This window comes from Silene latifolia, chromosome Y (genome assembly GCF_048544455.1).
Source record: "Silene latifolia isolate original U9 population chromosome Y, ASM4854445v1, whole genome shotgun sequence".
Taxonomy (NCBI): domain Eukaryota; kingdom Viridiplantae; phylum Streptophyta; class Magnoliopsida; order Caryophyllales; family Caryophyllaceae; genus Silene; species Silene latifolia.
Genome location: NC_133538.1, coordinates 417,874,756 through 417,898,951, shown reverse-complemented (window position 1 = coordinate 417,898,951; position 24,196 = coordinate 417,874,756). Strand labels below are relative to the sequence as shown.

Below are 24,196 nucleotides of genomic sequence, written 5' to 3'. Positions count from 1 at the left end.
AAGTTATACAAAAAATGGACTAAAGTTATACAAAAAATTGGACTAAAGTTATACAAAAATTGGACTAAAGTTATACAAAAATGAACCAAAGTTATACAAAAATGAACCAAAGTTATACAAAAATGAACCAAAGTTATACAAAAATGGACTAAAGTTAGTCCATATTTGTATAACATTAATCCATATTTGTATAACTTTAATCCATTTTTGTATAACTTTGGTTCATTTTTGTATAACTTTGGTTCATTTTTGTATAACTTTGGTTCATTTTTGTATAACTTTAGTCCAATTTTTTGTATAACTTTAGTCCAATTTTTGTATAACTTTAGTCTTTTTTTGTATAACTTTGGTCTATTTTTGTATAACTTTGGTTCATGTTTGTATAACTTTAGTCCATTTTTGTATAACTTTGGTTCATTTTTGTATAACTTTGGTCCATTTTTGTATAACTTTAGTCCTTATTTGTATAACTTTAGCCCATATTTGTATAACTTTAATCCATATTTGTATAACTTTAGTCCATTTTTGTATAACTTTGGTTCATTTTTGTATAACTTTGGTTCATTTTTGTATAACTTTAGTCCAATTTTTTGTATAACTTTAGTCCAATTTTTGTATAACTTTAGTCTTTTTTTGTATAACTTTGGTCTATTTTTGTATAACTTTGGTTCATTTTTATATAACTTTAGTCCATTTTTGTCTTAGATGAAAAAAAATTATCTCACAAAAAAAAAACGAGATTTAAAACACGAAATCTTAAAAAAAAAACGTATAACAAGAAGAGATTTAAGAAAATGAATAAAAAATGAGAACTAGCAAAATAAAAGACAACTAAAATAAAATAAAAGACAAAAAAAATAATGAATGGAAAAAACAACTCAAAACATACAAATTAACACAAAACGAAAAAAAAAAAAAAAAAAAAAAAAAAAAAAAAAAAAAAAAAAACGAGTTGAAAAAAAAAACCGAGTCAGCGGCGGTGTGGCGGCGGCGGTGGGGTGGCGGCGGCGGGGGTGGTGGGTGGTTAGTTGATGTCGGGTGGGGTGGTGGTGGGTGGTGGTGAATGAAGATGAGAGGAGTGGGTGATTTATTTGGGTTTTTTGATTTATTTGAATTTTTTGGGTTTTTTATTTATTTGGATTTTTTGGGTTTTTTTATTTATTTGGATTTTTTGGGTTTTTTTTTATTGAGGTTTGAGAGAAGAGAAGAATGAAATGTGTGAGATGAGAGAGAAATGGGTGGGTAGAAAACAAATATATAGTAAATTAGTGGTTAATTAGGGTGGATTAGTAAAGTGTGTTAATTAGCTTCTATAATGACTTTGGGTGGGTTCATCTCATCCCTCCATCTCCCTCCATCCAATGGCTCATAATAGAACTTATGGACTCAAATATATAAGTGGCCTTAGTTGATCCTTTCTCTCTCTCTCTCTCTCTCTCTCTCTCTCTCTCTCTCTAAGATGTGTCATTGAGTCCATAAGTCCCTCTAAGGGTCATTGGATGGACTCAATGGATGGTTGAGATGAATTTGATTAAAGGTTATTAAAAAGAAAAGGTAAAAAATGTGGATGGTTGGATTGAGATGGTTGGTTGAGATTGAAAATTACCAAAAAAAATTACCACTAATCAAATTTCTATACACTAATTAATTTTTCTTTCTCTCTCTAGCCCATAATTAATCAGTTTTGAGTTTCAGATTTCAGAAGTGTAAATGTAATGTTGTATGAGTTTTACAAGTGTAAATGTGATGTTTTAGGAGTGTAAATGTAACATTTTAAGAGTGTAAATTTGATTTTTTGTGACGGAAATTTTGAATTTATATAATTTTAACATTTTACAAGTGTAAATGTGATGTTTTACGAGTGTAAATCTAACATTTTTAAGAGTGTAAATTTGATTTTTTGTGACGGAAATTTTGAATTTATATAATTTTAACATTTTACAAGTGTAAATGTGGTGTTTTACGAGTGTAAATGTAACATTTTAAGAGTGTAAATTTGATTTTTTGTGACGGAAATTTTGAATTTATATAATTTTAACATTTTACAAATGTAAATGTGATGTTTTACGAGTGTAAATCTAACATTTTAAGAGTGTAAATTTGATTTTTTGTGACGAAAATTTTGAATTTATATAATTTTAACATTTTACAAGTGTAAATGTGATATTTTCCGAGTGTAAATGTAGTATTTTAAGTGTAAATTTGAAGGTTTAAGAGTGTAAATTTGGTCCTTTGAGTGTGACTTTGGTCCTTTATAAGTGTAATTTTGGTCCTTTACGAGTAAAACTTTAGTCCGACTACCAACAAACACAACCACCGTCGTCCTCCACCACCAACTCATATCCACAAAAATATATTAGTGCAAATCTATATAAATTTAACAAGTGTAAATGTACAAATATATGAGTGTAAATGTAAAATTTATGAGTGTAAATGTAAAGAAGTACGAGTGTAATTGTAAAGAAATATGAGTGTAAATCTGAAAAATGGGTGTAAATGTAAAGAAATATAAGTGTAAATGTAAAGAAATATGAGTGTAAATGTAAAGAATTATAAGTATAAATCTGAAAAATGCGTGTAAATGTAAAGAAATATGAGTGTAAATGTAAAGAAATACAAGTGTAAATGTAAAAAAATACGAGTATAAATCTGGAACAATAACAATAACATCAACGAATAACAAAAACAGATCTTAAAAAAACCAAGTATCTATTTTATAGATCTAAAAATAAAAGTAGATCTAAAAATTTTAAAAAAGTTCTTTGAGTGTATTTATTTTGAAGATATAAAAGTATCTCACAATATAAAAGAAGACGGATTTTTAAAAGACGAGATCTAAAAATATAAAATAAGACCATAAAAAAAACAAAAAACAAAAAAAAAACGTTTAAAACTGGAAAAAAAAACATGTAAACGCAAGATCTGAAAACCATAAACAAAAAACAAACCAAAAACCACATCCACCACCATTCAACAAAAAAAAAACGATGTAGAATAGTTTAAAGTAGGAGGATTTTGTCGTGGTGGTGGAGGGCGTGATAGCACCATGAGAGGGGAGAGAAAAGAGCGCAAACGGGAGAGGAAGAGGAGAGCGGTGGCGGTGGATGTGTTTCGGGCCGTGGGTCGGGGTGGCTCGGATCCGGAAAAAAAAAGAAGGGCGCGGGAAGAGGTGTTTGGCGTGGTCGGAGGAAGGACGGTGGCTTGGGGCGGCTTTTATGGGGTTGTGTGTGGTGGTATTGGTCAGACCTGGAAGAAGCGGGAGAGAGGAGTGCGGTGGTGGGTGGGCGTTTTTCGGGAGATGCGGGAGAGAGAATGCGGCAAAGGAGGGGATGAGATCTGGTGTGTGGCGTTTTTGGTCGGGTCGTGTGAGTGGTGGTGACGGGTGTGCGGGGAGTGGTGGTGACGGGTGTGGGTAGATGGTGGGAGTGGTGATGACGGGTGTGTGGGTGTATGGTGGTGTGTGAGTGGCCGGCAGGAGAGGTGCGTCGTGGTGGTGGTGGCGGGTGTGTGAGTGGTGGGTGGTGTGTCGTGGTGGTGGCGGGTGTGTGAGTGGTGGGTGATGACTGATGAGGATAATGAAGGGGAATTTTTTTTTTGATTTTTTTGAATTATTTGGTTTTTATTTTTGTTGGATTTTTGAGAGGAATTGAATTTTTTTGATTTTTAGAGAGATTAGAGGAATGATAATTGTGTGAGATGAGAGAGAAGTGAGTGAAAAATAAATGTTATATAGTAAAATTAGTGGTTGATTAGTGAATGTAGTGAGGGAAATTGATTAATTAGCTTGAATCCCCTTCATTTAGCATTAATCCCTCCCTTTTTGCCCTTCAATCTCAACCCTCCATCCTATCTTTTCAATGGCCCTTAAGAGGACTTATGGACTCAATGAATTTGGGTGGACTCACTTGATCCTTCTTCTATATATATATATATATATATATATATATATATATATATATATATATATATATATATAGTAATAAGATAAGTGAGTCCTCCTCTTACATTTGAGTCCATAAGTCCCATTATGGGTCATTGGATCTTGGAAATGGAAGGCTAAGATGAGAACAAAAAAATTAAGGTTAATCCTCTAATTTTGCCATCTTCCTCTAATTTTCTCATTAACTACATTAATCCTCCTCATCTTTCATTCACCAACTCATTATCACATCTCCTCATTCTCTCTCCATATCTCACTCTTTCATATTCTCTCCAAAAAAACCAAGAAAAAAAAACCCAAAAAACCAAACAAATAAAAAACCCAAAAAATCCAAATAAATCATTTACTCATCTTTTCCTCATTCACCATCCAACTACCACCACCAACCGGAAACCACCACAGTCGCCAACCGGCACCGCCGCCGCCGCCCGACGTCATTTTTTTTTATTTTTTTTTTTAAACTTGATGTTTTCTTTTTGTTTTTTTTGTTGTTTTTTTTCTCCTTATATCGTCTTGCTATATAATATTGTTTTAAATTTGTGAGTTTTTTTAAATTTTAATCTTAGATCTACTAAAATAGATAAATTTTCATTGACCCGTTTTTTTTTCTTCCATTTCCGTTTTTTTTTTTTTTCAATTTTGATGTTTTGGTCTTTTTTTTTCCGGTTATTGACATTCTTACAAATTATAGTGTGATTTTAGTACTAAATCTATTAGTTATGAAATCTCATTTTTTACTTTTTTCTTGTTGATATCACTTTGTTAATATCCGTCTTGTTATATATATTTGCCAAATTTCGTATTTAAAATTTTGTCTTGGTATTGTGTGATTTAGGATCTATTAAACTTACTTGTTCGGTTAAAATTACACTTTTTCGGTTAAAATTACACTTTTGTCCGTTAAAATTACACTTTTTTCCGTTAAAATTACACTTTTTTGGTTTAAATCACGTTGTTTTCTGTTAAAATTACATTTTTTAACGTTAAAATTACACTTTTTTCTGTTAAAATTACACTTTTTAACGTTAAAATTACACTTTTTTTCGTTAAAATTACACATTTTTTCCGGTTAAAATTACACTTTTTCCCGTTAAAATTACACTTTTTTTCGTTAAAATTACACTTTTTTCCGGTTAAAATTACACTTTTTTCCGTTAAAATTACACTTTTTTCTGTTAAAATTACACTTGTCTTCATTAAAGTTACATTTATCTCTATTATTAAAGTTACACTTATCTCTACTAAGGTTACCCTCTCAATGACTAAAGTACGTTTTTGGACTAAAGGTAGAACAATCTGGACTGAAGTTACACAAATTTGGACTAACTAATGGAGTTATTTGTAAATTGTAACTTACACAATTTGGACTAAATATACACAAATTTGGACTATAGTTATACATTTTGGATTAAAATTACACTTTTATGGACTAAAATTACACTTCCGTGGACTAAAATTACACTTTTATAGACTAAAGTTATACATTTGTGGATTAAAGTTACACATTTGTAGACTAAAATTACACTTTTATGGACTAAAATTACACTTCGGTTGACTAAAATTATACTTTTATAGACTAAAGTTATACATTTGTGGATTAAAGTTACACATTTGTAGACTAAAATTACACTTTTTTGGACTAAAATTACACTTTTGTTGATTAAAATTACACTCATAAAATGATAAAAGATACACACACTATCAATTTACTAAGTTACATTTTAGTGGACAATGATTGAAATTACACAATCTCAACGACTCAAAATAAATGAATTGTGTAACTTTAGTTCAAATTGTGTAATTTTACTCTAAATTTAGTCGTAAATAGTGTATTATTAGTTCAAAATTATTCGTAAATAGTGTATTTTCAGTCCAAAATTGTATTTTTAGTCCAAAATTGTATAATTTTAGTCCAAATTTAGGTGTAAATATTGTATTCAATTTAGTCGTAAATAACTCCATTAGTTCGTCCAAATAGTGCAAATAGTCCAAATTAGTTAGTTCATATTGTCCAAATAGTCCAAATTAGTTAGTCCAAATTAGTCTGTCTAACTTTAGTCCAAGAGTGTAACTTTAGTCATTAATAGAGATAAGTGTAATTTTAACAGGAAAAAGTGTAATTTTAACCGAAAAATGTGTAATGTTAAAGTAAAATGGTGTATTTTAATGGAAAAAAATGTAATTCCAACAAAAAAAAGTGTAATTTTAACAGGAAAAAGTGTAATTGTAACAGAATTGAGTGTAATTTTAACAGAAAAAGTGTAATTGTAACAAAAAAAAGTATAATTGTAACAAGAAAAAGTGTAATTATAACAAGAAAAAGTGTAATTGTAACAAAAAAAGTGTAATTTTAACAGGAAAAAGTGTAATTGTAACAGAATTGAGTGAAATTTTAACAGAAAAAGTGTAATTGTAACAAAAAAAAGTGTAATTGTAACAGAAATAAGTGTAATTGTAATAGAAAAAAGTGTAATTTTAACAGGAAAAAGTGTAATTTTATTAGAAAAAAGTGTAATTTTATCAGGAATTTTAACAGAAAAAAGTCTAATTTTAACAGGAAAAAGTGTAATTTTAACGAAATAAGTGTAATTGTAACAGCAATAAGTGTAATTTTAACCAAAAAAAGTGTAATTGTAACTTTAATAGGAAAAAGTGTAATTTTAGCGGACAAAAGTATAATTGTAACAGAAATAAATGTAATTTTAACAAAAAAAGTGTAATTTTAATATACTAACAAGACGGATATTAACAAGGCGTGATTTGTAAAATATAAAACAAGACAATATAATAATAAGACGAGATTTTAAATAACAAATCTGAAAAAATATTGTCCGTATAACCTAGCAAAAAAATCAACAATACTAGATCTAAAATAATAACCACCAAAAAAAATAGTCCGTATAATCCACCAAAAAAACCGATATTTGAAAAATATGACGATAGATCTGAAAGCCGAGCCTCCCGAAAACCAACACACAACAACCAACAACAAACGACCACCAACAACAAACTAAATAAAATGGATTGAAATAAATAAATAAATAAAAAAAAAAACTAAAACAAATAAAAAAAAACCAGTACCTAAAATAAAACATAGGAAATCTGAAAAAAAAAAAAAAAAAAATCGAGACTGGATCTGGAAAAAAAAAACAAAAAGACCCACAATAACACCCATCCCACATCCCGTACCACCAACCGACTAAAAGACCTTAATTGGATTGAGGAACTAATTAGGGGAGATTGATTTGTGGCCATCCATTGAGATCTAATCTCACTCATTGATTCCCTTCATCCAAAGGCCCTTAGAAGGACTAAGGACTCAATGGATGTAAGGGACTTAGGAGAACTTCACACACACTATATATATATATATATATATATATATATATATATATATATTTGAGATGACCATATGGTATGATATTCCTGTCTTAAACTTAAGATGGATATCTCCGTCTTATTTACTAGACGGATATATTCGTCTTCAATGAGAAATTGTAATTTATAAAGGTTGAACCTAAGGTTTTTAATAGTAGTTATATATGTTAAATTGGGAAATCAAAATGTATAATATTTATATTATTTTAGACGATTTACTTAGTTACTGAGGTCAATTTATGTAAATCAATCAATATATATATATATATATATATATATATATATATATATATATATATATATATATATATATATATATATAAAAGAGGTTTTTTTTCAGACAATTCTAGAGACTCCAGCTATTTTTAAACAGTTAAATAAAATAATCAATACATAATAAATAATTAAATCGGTATACTTGCTATTAACTTAATCATAGATAGAAAAGTTTCGTCAGCAATAGAATTCTTCTTTTGATTATTATCTATATATATATATATATATATATATATATATAAGAAGATTATTATTGTTCATGACTCCAACAATGGTGATTTCTCCTCCATATCCATTCATTTTTTTAATTTAATTATATCATAATCTTCCATGAAATTAATTTTAACCTATGCTTTTGTTTATACAGCCGTCACACAAGTCGTTCATGATCAAGTAGAAGCTCGTGAAGAAGATGAGGCAGATTCGTATGACTGTATGAGGACCGATAACATCATCAGGTTTACTTCATAATAATCAAATTAATTATCTTTATTCATTCTTAATAAATCGTATATTATATAGATTTGTATACATTTATGTGATGACTATTGTTGTGTTTGAATGTAGGTACAATGCGAAGTATTGGCTATATAAAGCAATCTACCCAAGAATTTTCAGAATATAAAGCAATCTACCCAAGAATTTTCAGAATCCATTTGATATATCTGTAGTATGGTTTGTAGTTGCATTATTCACTCAGATTATATTATAACTTTTGTTTATGTGATTTAGATTGATTTTTCTTCTCTTTAGCTTATTTCATTCTGAATCTAATTATAGTTCTCTTTTCTTTTTTTACATTGATGAATAGGAGGCTCTTCTTCAAGATAATTGATTCACGTCCTCCTATATAAACCCTAATAAACTATCATAATTGTTATTTTTTTTTACCTTTATGTGATTTTTAGATTATGTTATTTAATTTCCACCTCCCTAGATTATCCTACATACGTCAACACCCTCTAAATACCTTCTTAAAATATCTAAAACCCCACTCCAACAGCTGTCTCTACAACAACAGCGACAAGAACAGCAAAGCCTTGGCAGAATTTGATCCTGGCTTCTTAAATTATCTAAAACTCCACCAACAGCTATCTCGACAAGTTTCGGCCCTCGGCAGGATTCAATCCTTGCTTTACCCTTAACCCTTACGCTAACCGAATACGAAACAAAGGACCCTCACCTACAATTTCACAACCATAAACCAAAACTATTACTAAGCTAACCAGAAATTATAACACAATCAACCTAACCAGAGTAATTGAACTCGAATTAACATCGACTACACGCATATTAAGTATGATCGAATCAATACTTAATTAAGCTAAAAACAACTAATTAAAATACAAAATGAAACGATAACAACTAAAAAAATATACTTCGTACTTGAATCAGTAAATGAAACTAAGAAGTTAAATTCAACTATACAAACGGCGGAATTAACTAACACACAAAATTATCAAAAACAAAAGAATGAGGAAATTATGAAACTTGCAGAGTAATATACGATTAGTAACTTGGAGAGGAAGATAATAAAGAAGGATGGTAAATTAGGCGGAAGAGTGCGATGTGTAGTATAAATTAGGGAAATTAGGGCAAAGAAGACGCCATTAATGAAGTCTCAAAGCAAGGAGACAGAGAAGAAACTGGGGGAAAATTATAGCATAAATTAATTGTATGATTCCATGCAACAATAAAATTGATTTTTATTTGTTTCAGTTTGTTTCACCAAAATGTGGGGGGAAGAAGGGAAAAAACGCTACCTAAAACTATAACTATAAATCAACCGACACGCGTCGGTTACACAACCAGCTGGAAGTATTTGTTATTTGATCATTGCTTTCTTGTGTTAATTGGCAATTGGATTTTGATCATTTGATGATTGATAACAATAACTTTTGTTTATGTGATTTTTAGATTATGTTATTTAATTCTAATACAAATTGAATAGTTAAAATTCCTATCTATTTTCCTTATTCTGATAAATATCTTTATAATATTTTTTAGAAGAGTAGGATAAATTTTAATAATATTTTTTATTTTGGCTCCTCGCTATTTTATAGAAGAGTAGGGAAAAAACGCTACCTAAAACTATTATAATATTTTTTAGAAGAGTAGGATAAATTTTATTTTGGCTCCTCGCTATTTTATACTTTTAAAAAAATATCTTTATAGATTTAATTAAATTAATTATAAAAAGTAATTTTTATAGATTTGGTATCATTTTCTCATCAAATTTGACATATTTTGTAGATGTCGTTGGACTCTTTATTAATGAAATGGTCTATTTGTTAATAAAAAAAAAAGGGCCTCACTCATTGGCGCAATTAGAAATTCCTAGAAGTTGCTTATCTTGAGACCACCTCCTACCAATATAGCAGCGTATTTCCCCAAACCATAAATAAATTTGTCACAAATATGGGCTATTATATACTAAGTGCTTTTGACTGAGTGTCTCCTCAATTTAATTAGTAGTTTAGTTATCTTTATAGTATGTGGTTCATCTTTTAAATTACACATATAACGATATTTCATAACAAATACTTCATACTTGCGACTCGAGTCATGGTCTCTCATTAGTTAGTGGGAATATGTGTTTTTACAATTAAGAGCTTCTACATAAAATTATACTCTTGAAATTCTCAACATTTCATTCAAGTGTATTTGGTCAATCAAATGTTCACAGCAATACAATAATACAATTTAAATGTGCAATTTCGAGCGACATGGAAGTTTATACTGATTGAACATTATTTGAAGTCACCCTAGAGACTAAATGTCTGAAACATATAAGAATCCTACAAGAGACCTACTAACTCCTAACTCTTAAGCTATGTGAAACGAACTCAATAAGAGGTCATCAGATGAACAAGTTTCACATATCCCAAACAACTTTAAATGTCGGTATATTATCTACTTAAATTTTCTAAAAGCTCACTTAATAACAGAACATTATTTAGTTACCGTGCAACGCACGGGCATGAAATCTAGTAAGTTATACAAGGCACTTGATATATCGAGTACCTATCCAAACTAAATTCTAATAATAATAATACGAATAGTAATTATTTTTAGGTGCTAATTGTAAATTGACCCATCTTCGGATGATTCTATATAAGCCTAAAATGTATGTCTTCATAAGCTCATAGATGTAAGGGTCAGTAAAAATATACAATACGGTTTTGTTATTTGTATACGATATGGTATACAATTTTAAATATATACGGTTAGAAATGATCTACATACGACATTTGTATTTATATTTTATGAATAAAAGACGAACTTTGTATTTATAAATCCTAATAGATTTAAATGATTTATGCTTAAATAATGATAGTAGATATTAAATTTGTGTAAATAACATTGTATGGTATGATATAAACCTTATAATATAATAATGTTTTATATGATATAGACCTTATTAGATATGGTGTAATTTTTTTGCCCCCTTAGTTATCCTCACAACTTCTAAATAAAGTTCGTACACGTGCAATGTTCACGGGTTGGCATCGCTGTTCTTAATATAAAAAGCCTACGATTTACTGTCAAGTTTTCATTTTACCCCGTCATTAAGAGACAAAAAGATTTCATAGCATAAGCAAGTACCAAATTTGGGAAAGACTTTAAAGCCGGAGTCTATTAAAGCGGGAGTCTGAAAAATAAAAAAGGTAATGGTGCGAGTAATAGAAAAGTTGAAAGAGAATCAACGAATCCCCACCTATCATATATTATAAACCTGTCAAATGAGTGTCAGGCATGCTAGGTGAGGTCGAAAACGAGTCATGGGTTGGGTTGGGTTGGGATGAAAATTCGAGTCAAAAATATCTTTTTTTAAGATTAAATCAGATTAATTATTAATGTTTTAAGTTATTTTATTAATTACATTACTTATATTGAGCATTTATAAATATTTCAAATAATTTTGGTACTAAAATTAAAGTATAAAAATTAATAAGGTATTCATTAATATTTCAAAGCTATAAAAGTTAATATTTTAATAATATATATAGCTTAAAAACTTCAGTTGAAAAAGATATTGACATTAGATATTTTTTATTTTTTATTTACAGTTCGGCCTTAACTAACGGGTCATTTCGTTTTTAGGTAGTTCATGTGACGAGTTAAGATTCACAGAATTACGTGTATTGAATATGGATAAAACAAGTCAGGTTGCGTCTAATTTCGAAATGTCTACATATACGACATTGAGTACCTTGCTTAATAATGTGGTAAAGATATACATTCTGTTATTAACTGTAATTTGTAATCCATATATAAAATATCAAATATTAAATATATATACTTGAGACAAGACCATTTTACTATTTTAATTAATAACAATTTTTAAAATAACATGCCCGTGTAATTTGCACGGGTTTAAGACTAGTCCGTCCATGAATGAGCATCACTCTTCTCATAATAGTATTCCGATAATAACACTAACCCTCAACTACAAGAAGCCATTGGTGTGTCTAGAATCGGCTTCCGATTGTGTTCCCGTTACCTCACCAGAGGTGCCTATGGATTCCAAGAGTAGTATTGTGCCCAATGAAACCATGAATGATTCAGAGGTCAGTCAGTCTTCCTCCTCAACTAACTCAAGATCACCTCATCTCCGCTTCACGAACAAAAAACGACCTCATAATGCACTAAATCTATTATCTCAAGATTATGATAATTTGCTACATGGCAAAAATTTGGGTTTTTATCACCCAAGGTCCATGTCGTTCATGAGGGTTCGTACCCTCAACTCTAAAACCAACCAGGCGGAAACTCCCCATGAAAAAGCCTATGGGTCAGCAGAAGTTCCCACCTCTTCTCCTACACCGGAGAATTTCTTACATGTTCAAGATGTTGAACAAACTGAAAGTTTGAAGTTGGTCCAGGAGGAGGCCATTTTAAAGGTCGATAAGAAGATATGCCTTAATTCGTTTTCATCCTATGCTACTAAGATCTCGTTGTTACAGTTTAAGTTTGCAGCTGTTAGGGATTACTCGTTTCGCAAGGAGGGCGCAAGGATTGTTCGCTTAGCAAGAAGGGACGCTTTGTGGATTCCCGCTCTAAATGCCGAAAGGAGCATGTTTAAGCCACTTCGGAGACACGACCATTGACCTCTGTCGGCGCTCCAGCTTTTTCCTGCAGGTCCACCCACAATACTGTTACTGTTTTGAGGATGAAACGAAAGGATATTCGCTTAATCGAGTTTGATTCCCATTACCATCAGCCGTTCAAGAAAAGTCGTCTTTTTTCTTCAGTTGCGACTACTTGTTTTGTTTCATCGGTTACTTGGTTTTCAGGTAGTTTCAGGGTTGCTAATAACCCTTTGTTTGTACTTTAAATGTTTCGGACTCGTTTTATTTATAAAAGTTTATCGTAAAAAAAAAAAAAAAAAAAAAAAAAAAAAAAAAAAAAAAAAACTAACTAACTCACTAGTGGGCTACGACCAGCCCACTAGGCGTTCCGGGTCTGGTTAGGTGGAGTTGGAGTTTCAAACTAAATTGGAATTGGAATGGGCAGTTGGGCTGAGGTGGGGCTTGGCAATTCAAGTAGTCTAGTGTTAGTTGTGTACATTTGAATTTTGATTATCATCTCCTCCATTTTTGGTCTCCTAGCTTAACTCACATCTCCTACTCTCATCTCTCTTTCTCTCTGAAACAATGGCGTCTCGAATTGTTGCGGCAGCTCGTCAAGCAGCCACCGTCTCACGGATCTCCACCACTCAACAAACTTCCCTCTTTCTTCAACGTCGCGCTTTTGCTGGGGCTGCTGGTATCTATCTTTTTCCCCGTTTTTCATATACATTTTAACTTTCCTCATTTCTCCTTTCAATTCATTATCCATCCCCTTATTACATGTCTCATCTCATATGCCTTTGATTCCGATTGACTTTCAATTAAGTTTTAATATCGAATTTCAATACATTTCTGGTTTCACGGGAAACCCTATTTGGGTTTGGGGATCCAAGTCTTACCCTACCGCCTTTTCGATTGTCGAATTTCTTTCTGTATATTTTCTGACTGGATTATCTCATGTATTGCAGATCACCATGGGCCTCCCAAGGTCAACAGCTGGCAAGATCCAACTAGTCCTTCTAAGTGGAAGGAAGAACATGTCAGTACTTTTCTCTTGTACTCGTATTTATTTCACTTAGCTTGCCTGAAATGCAGTGTGGCCAATGCCTTATCTCATATACGGAGTACTCCGTACTGTTTATTCCATTTCTATTCTATATATGTATGCACTCATTTCTTGCTCATATTCAGTATCAAGACTATGCGAATATACTAAAGGCATCCCATTAATTGATCTTAATTAGATTTATTGGACCATTCTACTTTCAGCATGTCCAATTCTTTGCGGCTTCACTTCTGCTTCGAGAGCATCATACGTCTTCATAATATGGGCAGTATGGGGTTCGTTCAAGGTTGTGTTATTGTTTTCCAAGTTCATATCCTGTTTGGAGAGACTTCTTTTCGTATTAGTGTTATATTGAACCTGTGCGAACCCTCTGGAGGAGCAGAAAGGTGGTCCCATTAATGTATGGGGCGCATGGTAGGTGGAGGGACTAGATGTGTTCATGCTGTAGATGATGGGATGAGTGGAGGTTGATTGGCCCCACAGTATTAAATCCATTTTGGATAGAGACTTTACTTCATAGTCTACTGTCATGGCCTGGTCTCAGTAATTTCAGTCATTTCCCATAAATACTGCCAATTCCACCTCAATAATGGCCAATGTAAACTGCAGGTGGTAGGAGGGAGAGACGGGGTTGAAAAGAGAGAAGGGACAAAAGGAAGTTCAACAGACTAGCAAGCAATCGAGTATGCATTAGATTTCGACAAAAGGTCAATGCGTTTTTTGTGTTATGGGAAAGAACCCATATTTGTGATCCTTATAAAAAAGAAGCTTTACATAGTTTTTAATGCTTAGCTTTAAGTGTTATTTTTTTTTTGGAAAAATTGATATCTAGTTAGCGAATCACAAAATTTCTTGCTTTTGCCAATAATTTAGAATTCTTGAGTGTCTTGAATAGTTAAAACTTACCTCCTAGAAGTAGTTGAAACTTGAAACCATGGTTGTATGAGTCAAGGTTTAGTGGTGCTAACTCCAAAATGGTTCGTCCATCCCATATGAGATCGGTTTGTGAACCACGATGAAACCAGCTAACTCGTCATCGAGTGTTATGGAGAAGATGAAAATAATAGAATTACCTAGAAATGGAAGCAGTAATAAGTAAATAGAGGGAGCTTGTAAGCCATATTTGGAGAAGGTTGGGAAGATGAAGATGTGTGGTAATTTTACTTTTGGCATGGTAGATTTATTAAAAGTGTAAAAGTTGAATATTTTCGTCCCTGCTTTCGATAGAGAGAGAAAACGTGTGGTTGGTCATTAGTGTTGTGGAAATTGGAAAATGACTTCTCTTCCTTGGTGAGCGATGTGCACCATGCAATTTAGGGTACTTAATTAGAATTTCTATATCTCTCCCCTAAATTACTTTATCTCGCCCCTGAAAATTCCCCTTTTGCCCTTCTCCTATTTCTATTCCTTTTTACTAAAACCCTACTTTATTACCCACATTTCTTCCTTTTTCTTTTACTACAACACAACAATAACATTACGGGTGTGTGGATAGTAGAAGTGGAAAGAAAGGAATGGGAGGGTGATGGAGGGAATGGAAGCTATGGGGGGAATGGAGGAAATGAGTTTTTCCTCCAAATGTCTCCAATGTTGGAATGATTTTGATTAGGCTTGGAGCGTTCGTTGTTTGAGCTTAGTGGGTGGCAAACCCAGATATCGGATCAAAACCTTCGACACCCCATGCCGGACTTATAGGCTGTACTTTTCCAGTTAGTCCATAAGGGTCGGATACCCAGATTCCGGGACCATACAAGCCTGTTACATGAAATGCGCCAAAACCAAAACAAGCCACTCCGAAAAGAAATAAATGAATTCTAAAAATCTTAGGCAAATCCAAAGAAGGTTTTCCTGTACGTTCATCAGAAAATATTTCTAGATCCCAATACACCCAATGCCAAATAGCTGCTAAAAAGCACAAACCAGAAAATATCGGGTTTAGGTTTGACCGATGGTTGAGAATTCTCTCCCGAGTCATTTGACGGACACCATGCTGTTTTCCATACTTTTTTTCTTGGTTTTTTCTTATGCTAATTGTCTACTAATCTACCAAAAACTAACCTAAATTCAACCTAATGTGTTCTCGACCCTATTTCTGTGTATCTAACAAGCTAATTAAATTAATTGTTACCCAAAATAGAAATGTATTGGAAAACGTGATGAACCAATGTGAATAGATGGATTATGTTTCATTAGGAATAGTCAAGGAATCTATTTGTAATCCTCTACCCCTCTCTGTTTTGTTGTTTGTATAATGGAGTGCGTGGGTGAGTGTGAGGACCTAGAGAGTCCTAGTTGAGACTGAGAGTGTCATGATGGTTATATATGTTAAAAATCATGGCTATGGTTTCATGAGATTTCACTGTATATGAATTTAACATGTTGGTCTGTTAGACAGACTCACGAGTCCTTGACGTTAGACTTAATTCCAGTTAAACAATATGGCTACAAATCATTTACTTTGAGCATGTTGGCCTAGGGTTTTAAAAAGGGTTTGGGTTTGCCAAAGTGAGTTTCTAAAAACTGTTTTTTTTCCAATAAGTTGGTCAGTGTTTGGTAAAACAGTACAACAACAACCACCTCAGAGCGTCGGAGTGAGTACGCTCGGTACCAAGCCGAGCCCTCAGTTTGTTCATCTTTACAGGAAAGAGTAAAAGGAAGAGACGAGCAACGACATCATTCTACAAGCTCAAGTGGTCACAATCCTGCTCCGGAATTACACCCGGAACAATTCTTCTTCTTCTTCTTCTTCTTCTTCTTCTAGCAGCTCAAGTGGTCACAATCCTGCTCCGGAATTACACCCGGAACACTTCTTCTTATTCAGCTCCAATCAACTTAGTTCAGTTCAGCTCCATTCAGTTCAGCTCTGCTCCATTCAGTTCACCTCACCTCCATTCAGTTCAGCTCAGTTCAGATCAGCTCTATTCAGTTCAACTCAGTTCAGTTCAGCTTTAAAAAGCCAGAAAGAACAGGGCCTTATAGGTTTTAAAATCGAATTCCGGATTTCTTTTATAAAAACTTAAAATTTAAATCGAGAATAAAGATTAAAACGATTTTGAAAACCGAAGTAGAATTTAAGGATCCGGAATACCTTAAAAGTAAACCAAGTAAAATATATAAGAAAGTGGTTGTTAAAAAAGGTGTAATAAAGGAGAGAAGAACAAATAATTTTTTTTAAAAGTTAAATAAAAACACTAAATATTAAATAGAAACACTAAATCTGTCAAATAACATCAAATACTAAAAATCCACATGTAACCTTTCCCTCCATTGTGCCATCTCCGTCACCATACTCTCCTCAAGCCCCAGAAATCTCATATCGTGCTCTATCACTCTCAACCATGTCTGTCTCGGTCTCCCTCTACCCCTAGGGATCGAGACTTATTGGAAAAATTTCGATTCACTTATTTCATTTAATAACTATTTTTCAACCTGGCTAGATACATGCACAATTGAACATAACGAAAAAAGTTAGTTTGGTCAATACTTAAACTTGAATGAAGCAATAACGTTAATTATGAAAAATCCTTGATTTTGGCCACTGAAGTATGCATAAATATGGGAAAGGGAAGGGATGGACTCCAGAGTAATAGGCAACCATGGGAAATGGAAGCAGTGGAGGGGGTAGTTGGAGAAAGTTTTGTTGGGTGATGTTTAAATGAAATATAATGATAGTGGTGACAAAAAAATTATCTGAGATAAAAATGCTAGCAAAAGGTTTTTCTTAGAGGGTAGTATAAGAAACAGAAGCTAAAAACACTATTTTGTTGCTTCTGATTTTCGAGGCCAAAGTTGGTTTTTGGCTTTTATGAAATTATGTTGATTTGTAAAAATTGGGTGTTTGGCAAGTTTGTAGTTTTTGAAGCTAAAAACACTCTTGAATTCTAGGCAGTTGAGGTGGTTGTATGCTCAAAAGTCATAGGGAGTAAGGCCCTGTTCTTTCTGGCTTTTTAGAGCAGAGCCGGGGCCGCGCCGGGCCCGGAGCCGGGGCGGCCGAGCCGAGCCGAGCCGAGCCGAGCCGAGATAATCATATTAATAATAATAATATTATTAAATATTATTGTTATTATCAACTATAATTATTAATATTTTTACTAATAATACTTTTAGGGTTGTGCTTTTTCACATACGAACTTTACTCTTTCACATACGATTTTTACGATTTTAACCTTGTCATTTTTCTCATCGTTTGACCCATCTTCTCCCTTGCTCCTTAATTAATCACATGTTAATCAACTCACGTAGTCGAAGACGGAAAAACAAGATGCGAATCATAGAGTTGTTTCGTAACTTAATCATCTGTATCTTATCATTAATTGTCATCTACTTACCACATTTTAGGATACGCAAACCATTTTGATAAAATCTGCAAATTGCTGAAGAGGCATAGGGCGTCAAGTAGATGCGTATGTCTATTTGAATGTGATCAAGTATCTTGTCTTCACCAATTTAAGTTCCTATGGTAATGCAGTTTGTTATCGTTTCTCTCTCTGGATGGGGCTTGCTTATCTATGGAGGCTACAAGCTTTTTTCTGGGGGAAAAGGAGAGGAGGTACTTCTAATACCGTTTAATTGTGGACAAACTGGCCAAAACTACTAGTTTTGATCTATTCAGTTCCATTCTGAATTACTGGATTTACTATCTGTCCAAGTACATTCTATCATGTTGGTTGTGTAAAAATATGTTAAGTGCATATTCTGCCATGGTGCCGAACTATTATTCATATTGAATTAGGCATCCATGGTTCCATTCTAGGAAGTTTGTAACCTTAGTTTCACCAAGGTTGCCTAGTTCAGTATGTATATGCCACATCCGACACGTAATACGCTCTTAATAGAATGTGTAATATACTGTATAACTTATCCAATGCCATGATTGAATACGGTAAAACTGTTTTGCAATTCACTAGGGGTTGATGAATTCAGTAACCCAGGTTTCAAGTACTTGTCGTCTGGTAGAACTGTTTCACAATTCGGAAACAGCCTCTTTGTGTTTCTAACACAAGGGTAAGGCTGCGTACATCCGACACCCCCCCCCTACCCCGCAATTTGTGGGAGCCATTGAGGCACTGGGGTAATGTTGTTGTTGTTGTTGTTGTTGTTCTCTGAATCTGTTTCAGTTATACATAGTACATCTGATACGCTGCAATTTTATGAACTTCACTTGTCTTCCCGTGGACCTAAATGCTAACCTTCTTTTTCACTCTTTACAGAAAGTGGCAGAAGCTTCACATTAAGATTTTCACATATGAATATTGAGACGGTGTTCAATAAAGACAAGTCTTAAAAATGGTGGACGATAATGATATCTTCTGGTACTTACCCTATTTCTTGTTAGAGGGGTTTTGAACAGACAATTGTTTGATAGATTCAGTTTTCGTCGACGCATAAAACATCATATTGTCTGAATGGCAGTTTCTTTACCTTCCCTTTGATATTGCCATGTTTTGCTCTTTTTATTTTTATATAGTCCTGGTCTTTTTTATTCTGTTGAGGGAATTTTGGCACCGTTACTTTCTTGTCTCTGGTTGTTTATGAATTATGACGGGATTTTGCCATTAATAAACTCCCATTTGTGTTCTGGTCTGTATTTGAGTTTGAGAAAATTATTTCCTGTTTCATATCAAATTAATGGATACAGGATTCTAAATATTAATTTCTCTTTGGTATCACATTTCTATTCATAATCTTAACCACCTCTACAAATAAACCTCTAAAATATAATCAACTTCAGTGTGAAACTGTATCGGTTTTGATCTGAAAATACTATTATACAACTGGTTGTACGAGAGTATTGTATAACCATAGCAAATCTAATTGAGCCGTTGCGCATTTTTTTCAAGCTTTTATATTTTTTATTTATATTTGAATAATTGAATCTGTTGATGTCAAAAATTAAAGTCTAATTGTGCTTATATATACAGTAGTATTTTTGAGTTTTATTATAATTTTTTAAGTTAAATATTTTTATAATGGAACTCAAATTTTTTCAAATAAAGCCCATAATTTGTAAGTAAATCTATGCTCAAGTAATGCCATTATAAAGGTCAAGTTCTGTTCTATACAACCAATACAACTGGTTGTATAGTCTATCTAGTGGTTTTGATCCCGGTCCAAAAATTTATTGGAGATTGGTATTATTGGACTTATTTTGACAATCCTACTTATTTTTTAGAGGTCGTAACTCGTACAGTATAATTTTCTTACTATCATCGCTTCACTTTACCAATCTCTATACTTTTGATTATTGGAGGACGGATATATCCGTCTAAAGTGAAAGACCGGTCAAATATGCTTAAAGTGGTGATATTTTTGGGCCCCACCATGCAACTTGTTGCTTGTCTTATGCTTAAAGTGGGTGGATATTTGACCCGTCTATAATTATAGACGGATATCTCCCGTCTATAATTAGAATTTGTGATTTTATATCTCTCCTTGAACCAAAGCATCCTATTTTGGGTTTTGTATTATAATGGAATAAAACAAAATATGTTTCATTTTCTACCAATTCTGTAGAACTAGAAAGTCTCATTATAGATGGGGATATCCCCGTCTATAATGAGAATTTGTGTTCTATTTGTAATGCAATCTTATCCCGGTCTATAATGAGAATTTGTGCTCTATTTGCAATGCAATCTTCACAATGGTAATTTTAGTCATTTTAAAGCCTTGAACACTCCCGTACACATCCCTGCCCTCTTTAGTCTTTACTAAGCTATGCACGGAGCCTAAGCTACCTGGCTATTGTGGTCGTAGTAATGTGGTATTATCATATAAACATGGAATAATTGATAATAGCCGAAAAGACGAAAACAATGATTCTGCAATTTACTGTGGCTTTCTACTAACAAACATGCTTCCATGAGACTTTTCTACTATCAGTGAAAATGATAAATGTTACTAATATTCAGACTCTTCGTCAGTCGTCAGCCTCTTCTGCTTCTTCCTCGTCTGGATCCGATTCCACAAATCTTTGGATATCTGCTTCTTCCTCTTCTGCTTCTTCCTCCAAGTCGTCATTATCACCCTTCCCTACAATGTCCTTTCCTTTATGGTTGCCTTCTTTGTTCTTGGTGACATGTAACGTATTGCTGTGCATCTTCAACAGCTTCCTGTTTGCATCCTTATCATGTTGACTGTTCGTTTCTTCATCTATCTGTTTCTCCACATCTGATTCCCTATTTGCTCGTCTTTCAAGCTCACCATCACTAAATCTTGTTTTTCTAATTCCATTTTCAGTTCCTTCATTGCTGATAGAACTAGCCTTATTTCCATTCTCGGCCGCCTCAATTTATTTCGGTATTGTCTCAATATATCCTTGATCTTCTCTGCGGGTATCTTGGGTTTGATTCAGTGCCAGGTGAACTTCCGCGGGTTTCACCTGATTGTTTTGATGCTCCTCAGATCTCCTGTTCCTTACATCCCGCAACCTTGTTCTTCGAGAATGTCTCCTCCTCACTCGTAAACCCGAGCCATTAACACCCACATCTAACTCCTCCACCTTCAGTCCACCTCTAAAAGCGTTTATCAATACTCGGGTTTCTTGGTCCCGAGCATTGTCATGAAGACTACCAGTGTCATTGAGTTTTACCTCTGTAACATTCAGGACTGGGACACTTTGTACGTCATTTTTTTTTTCCTTGTATTGATTTTCATCCGAATCAATTGATTTTTCACTTTGCTGAACAATGCCATCAGTTTGGCTTTCGTTGTAGTGCTTTGTTGCCTTCTCAAAGGAATGGTTGGCACCAGTGAAATTAGATTCTGTCGTGTTTAGCCGGAGTTTCAGCTCCTCGATTTCCGTATCCTTCATCTTTATCATATCCTGAAGAACAGAAACATGAGGGAATGTCGAGTTCATCCCTTCTTCAGTAAGCATTTTAATCTCGTTTTTTTCCTCCTCGAGTGTGGATTCTATGACCTTCCGCTCATCTCTTAGAGATGCAATCGTAGATTCCATCTCTAATTGCCGCCTTCTCTCAAGCTCCAGCTTTTGTGATCTGAGGGAGTATACTTTGGTTTTCATCTCCTCTATTTTCTCCTTGCGTCTTTGTTGAATTCCTGCTCTCTCTGCAAGCTCCGAGAAAAGCAGTGCATTAAGTTTCCAAATTATTTGTACAGTACTCTGTAATAATAAAAGAATTTGTTGTGCAATATACAAAAAAAGTAGATTTATATGACCCAGAAATCATTGTCTTGAAATTACATCTCTCCCAAAGTCGTATATTTTCAGATATAGAAGCTATAAAATAATGTTCCAATAAGGCGATATACATTGTAAATATTAAGAATGGTCCCAAAATTATAAATACTCACATTGTAAATAAAAACTAAAATTATTGATTACTCCAATCTCCATAATCCCAAAAGGATCCCAAAATGTTCTTTAGAATGATATAAGCAAGGATCCTCTTTATTTCGTTTTCTCCATTTCTTATCCATTACCTCTAATCGGTTTATATTATATATTATTTCTCTTCCACACCATCATCCATTACTTATATTGGCGACCGTTAGATCATCTAAGTCGTTTAAAAGAAATAGTGGGGGAACAACAAAATATGTCGCTAAATTTCGTCAACTTCACTTGGCTTGTGACAACGGTAAAACCAAAATTCTTTGCATGCAAACCCATATCTAAAGTTAGGGTGCGGAAAAATTTCAAGTGGCGAACTAGTGATGCAATAAATTAATTAGAAAAAGAAAATTAAATATTTTAGCTAAGATTTTCAAAATTTTCAATATCTAGAGAGGCGAGTGCTTTTGCGAGCCCCTCCTTAGTTCCGCTACTAGAGGACATCAGAGAGTTAGGAAGGAAAACCTGAAAAAGAAGATGAAGAGCAAGGAGTTCATCGTCTTTTTCTTTGACAAGGAGACTAAAAATACGCTTCTCTCTAAGCTTATGAAGCACCATTACTCCCAAAATGGCAGCACCAAATGCCAACAATAGCATCAATGCATATGGGCTCCCTCTGTGATTGTTACTAGTTACTACTACTCATGCTCTTGTATGAACTTGCCATTTTTTTTTTGTTACAAATTTTTGAGGAAATTAATGTGCAAATGATAGTAGAGTCTAATAAGAAAGGTCCTTCAAACTGCCCTTTTTAAGTTGTCTCTCTCTCTTTATGTGTGAGATGTATGGCTTACATGCAGAGGTTGCGGAGGAATCAAGGGTTTGGGAATGGTAATTAGAGCATGGGAAATTGTCCCCCCCGCCCCGTGTTGTGTTACACAAATTCTTGTTTCAGACCTAGAGATCCGTCTGAAACATTAAGACGGGTTGAATAAACTTGTTTTGTGCAAATATGACCCGCTAGCTAGTAATTGGGCATGACACACTAGTACACTCTCATTTTGAACAAAACAAGAAGATTTTAATAAATAAATGACCACCTAACCTTATGCTTGAACCACAACAAATTTTTGGGTGTTTTTTGTAACCAAAAAAAAAAAATTTTTTTTGGTGTTTTTCTACATGGTAACTTCGTATTTTTTCAGATTCTACATGGTAACCTTACATTTTCAAAACACACATGTGATAACCCTCTACTCTATTAATCAATTAGTAGATTATACAACTGGTTGTATGTAGTTTATGTACAACCTTTTCAATGTTGTCGAGTTTTGTTATAAAGTTGTCGAGCTTTACTAACAAAATTGTCGAGTTACAATACAAAGTTATTGAGCTTAAGAGGAATAATTATTAAACTCAATAACTTTTTAAATTAGCTCAATAACTTATAAAATAGCTCGACAACTTTGTGTAAAGAACTCAACAACTTTGAGGCGGTTGTACAATGCTAATATACAACTGGTTGTAAGATAGTATTTGTGTCTATTAATACGTATTAGCATAACCCTAAGCTTGTGTTCCGTCAACTTTTCCGTTAAGTAGCTAACGGAAAGTGACGTGGCAGATTTAATTTTGAATTTTTCTACATAGTAATCCTATGTTTTAAAAAAATTCTACTCGATAAACCTATTTTTTGTACAAAACACGCAAGCTTAAAAACATACTTATTCAATTAATCATCTTTCTCTCATTGTCACTCGATTACACTAAAAATGTCAAATATCACCTATTGAATGACCAAATCTCCTTCCTTTTGTTCCTAGGGGGGTTTCTTACATTAAAATTTAGAGGATCTTGTTAAAGGTTTTTTCAATATCTAAAGAAAATATTTCAATACTCGTTTATATTTTAATGTGTGTGATATAATTATTTTATCTTCGAGCAGCTCACTTTCTTTGTATATCTCCTTTTGTCTACAAGGTGAATAACTTAGTCTCCCTCCTTATAACGCGTCCATTCGTTGTCTCAGACACTTTGACCAAATGAATAGGCCTCTGACACAAAGAGGCAAATGATCAATCGTTTTAGCGTTGGAAACAACATGAATATTGAAATTTATAATATCAAGTAGGTGGAGGTAGAAACAATTCGTTAACATGGCCCAACTCCCC

The 24,196-nt window shown here is 33.2% G+C and overlaps 1 protein-coding gene and 1 long non-coding RNA gene across 2 annotated transcripts; one reads left to right on the top strand and one right to left on the bottom strand.

Moving 5' to 3' along the window:
• The first annotated feature begins 13,111 nt into the window (after positions 1-13,111).
• LOC141633125 (uncharacterized) lies at positions 13,112-19,400 on the top strand. The gene is made up of 4 exons (XM_074445604.1): positions 13,112-13,363; positions 13,635-13,705; positions 18,201-18,281; positions 18,943-19,400. The coding sequence occupies exons 1-4, from the start codon at positions 13,252-13,254 to the stop codon at positions 18,964-18,966; spliced, it is 288 nt and encodes a 95-aa protein (XP_074301705.1). The 5' UTR covers positions 13,112-13,251; the 3' UTR covers positions 18,967-19,400.
• A 1,113-nt stretch (positions 19,401-20,513) lies between these two features.
• On the bottom strand, positions 20,514-22,812 carry LOC141626508 (uncharacterized). Its single transcript, XR_012536085.1, has 2 exons — positions 22,551-22,812; positions 20,514-21,799 (listed from the first exon to the last, which is right to left on the bottom strand). It is a non-coding gene; the product is annotated as an uncharacterized LOC141626508 (long non-coding RNA).
• Positions 22,813-24,196: the final 1,384 nt, after the last annotated feature.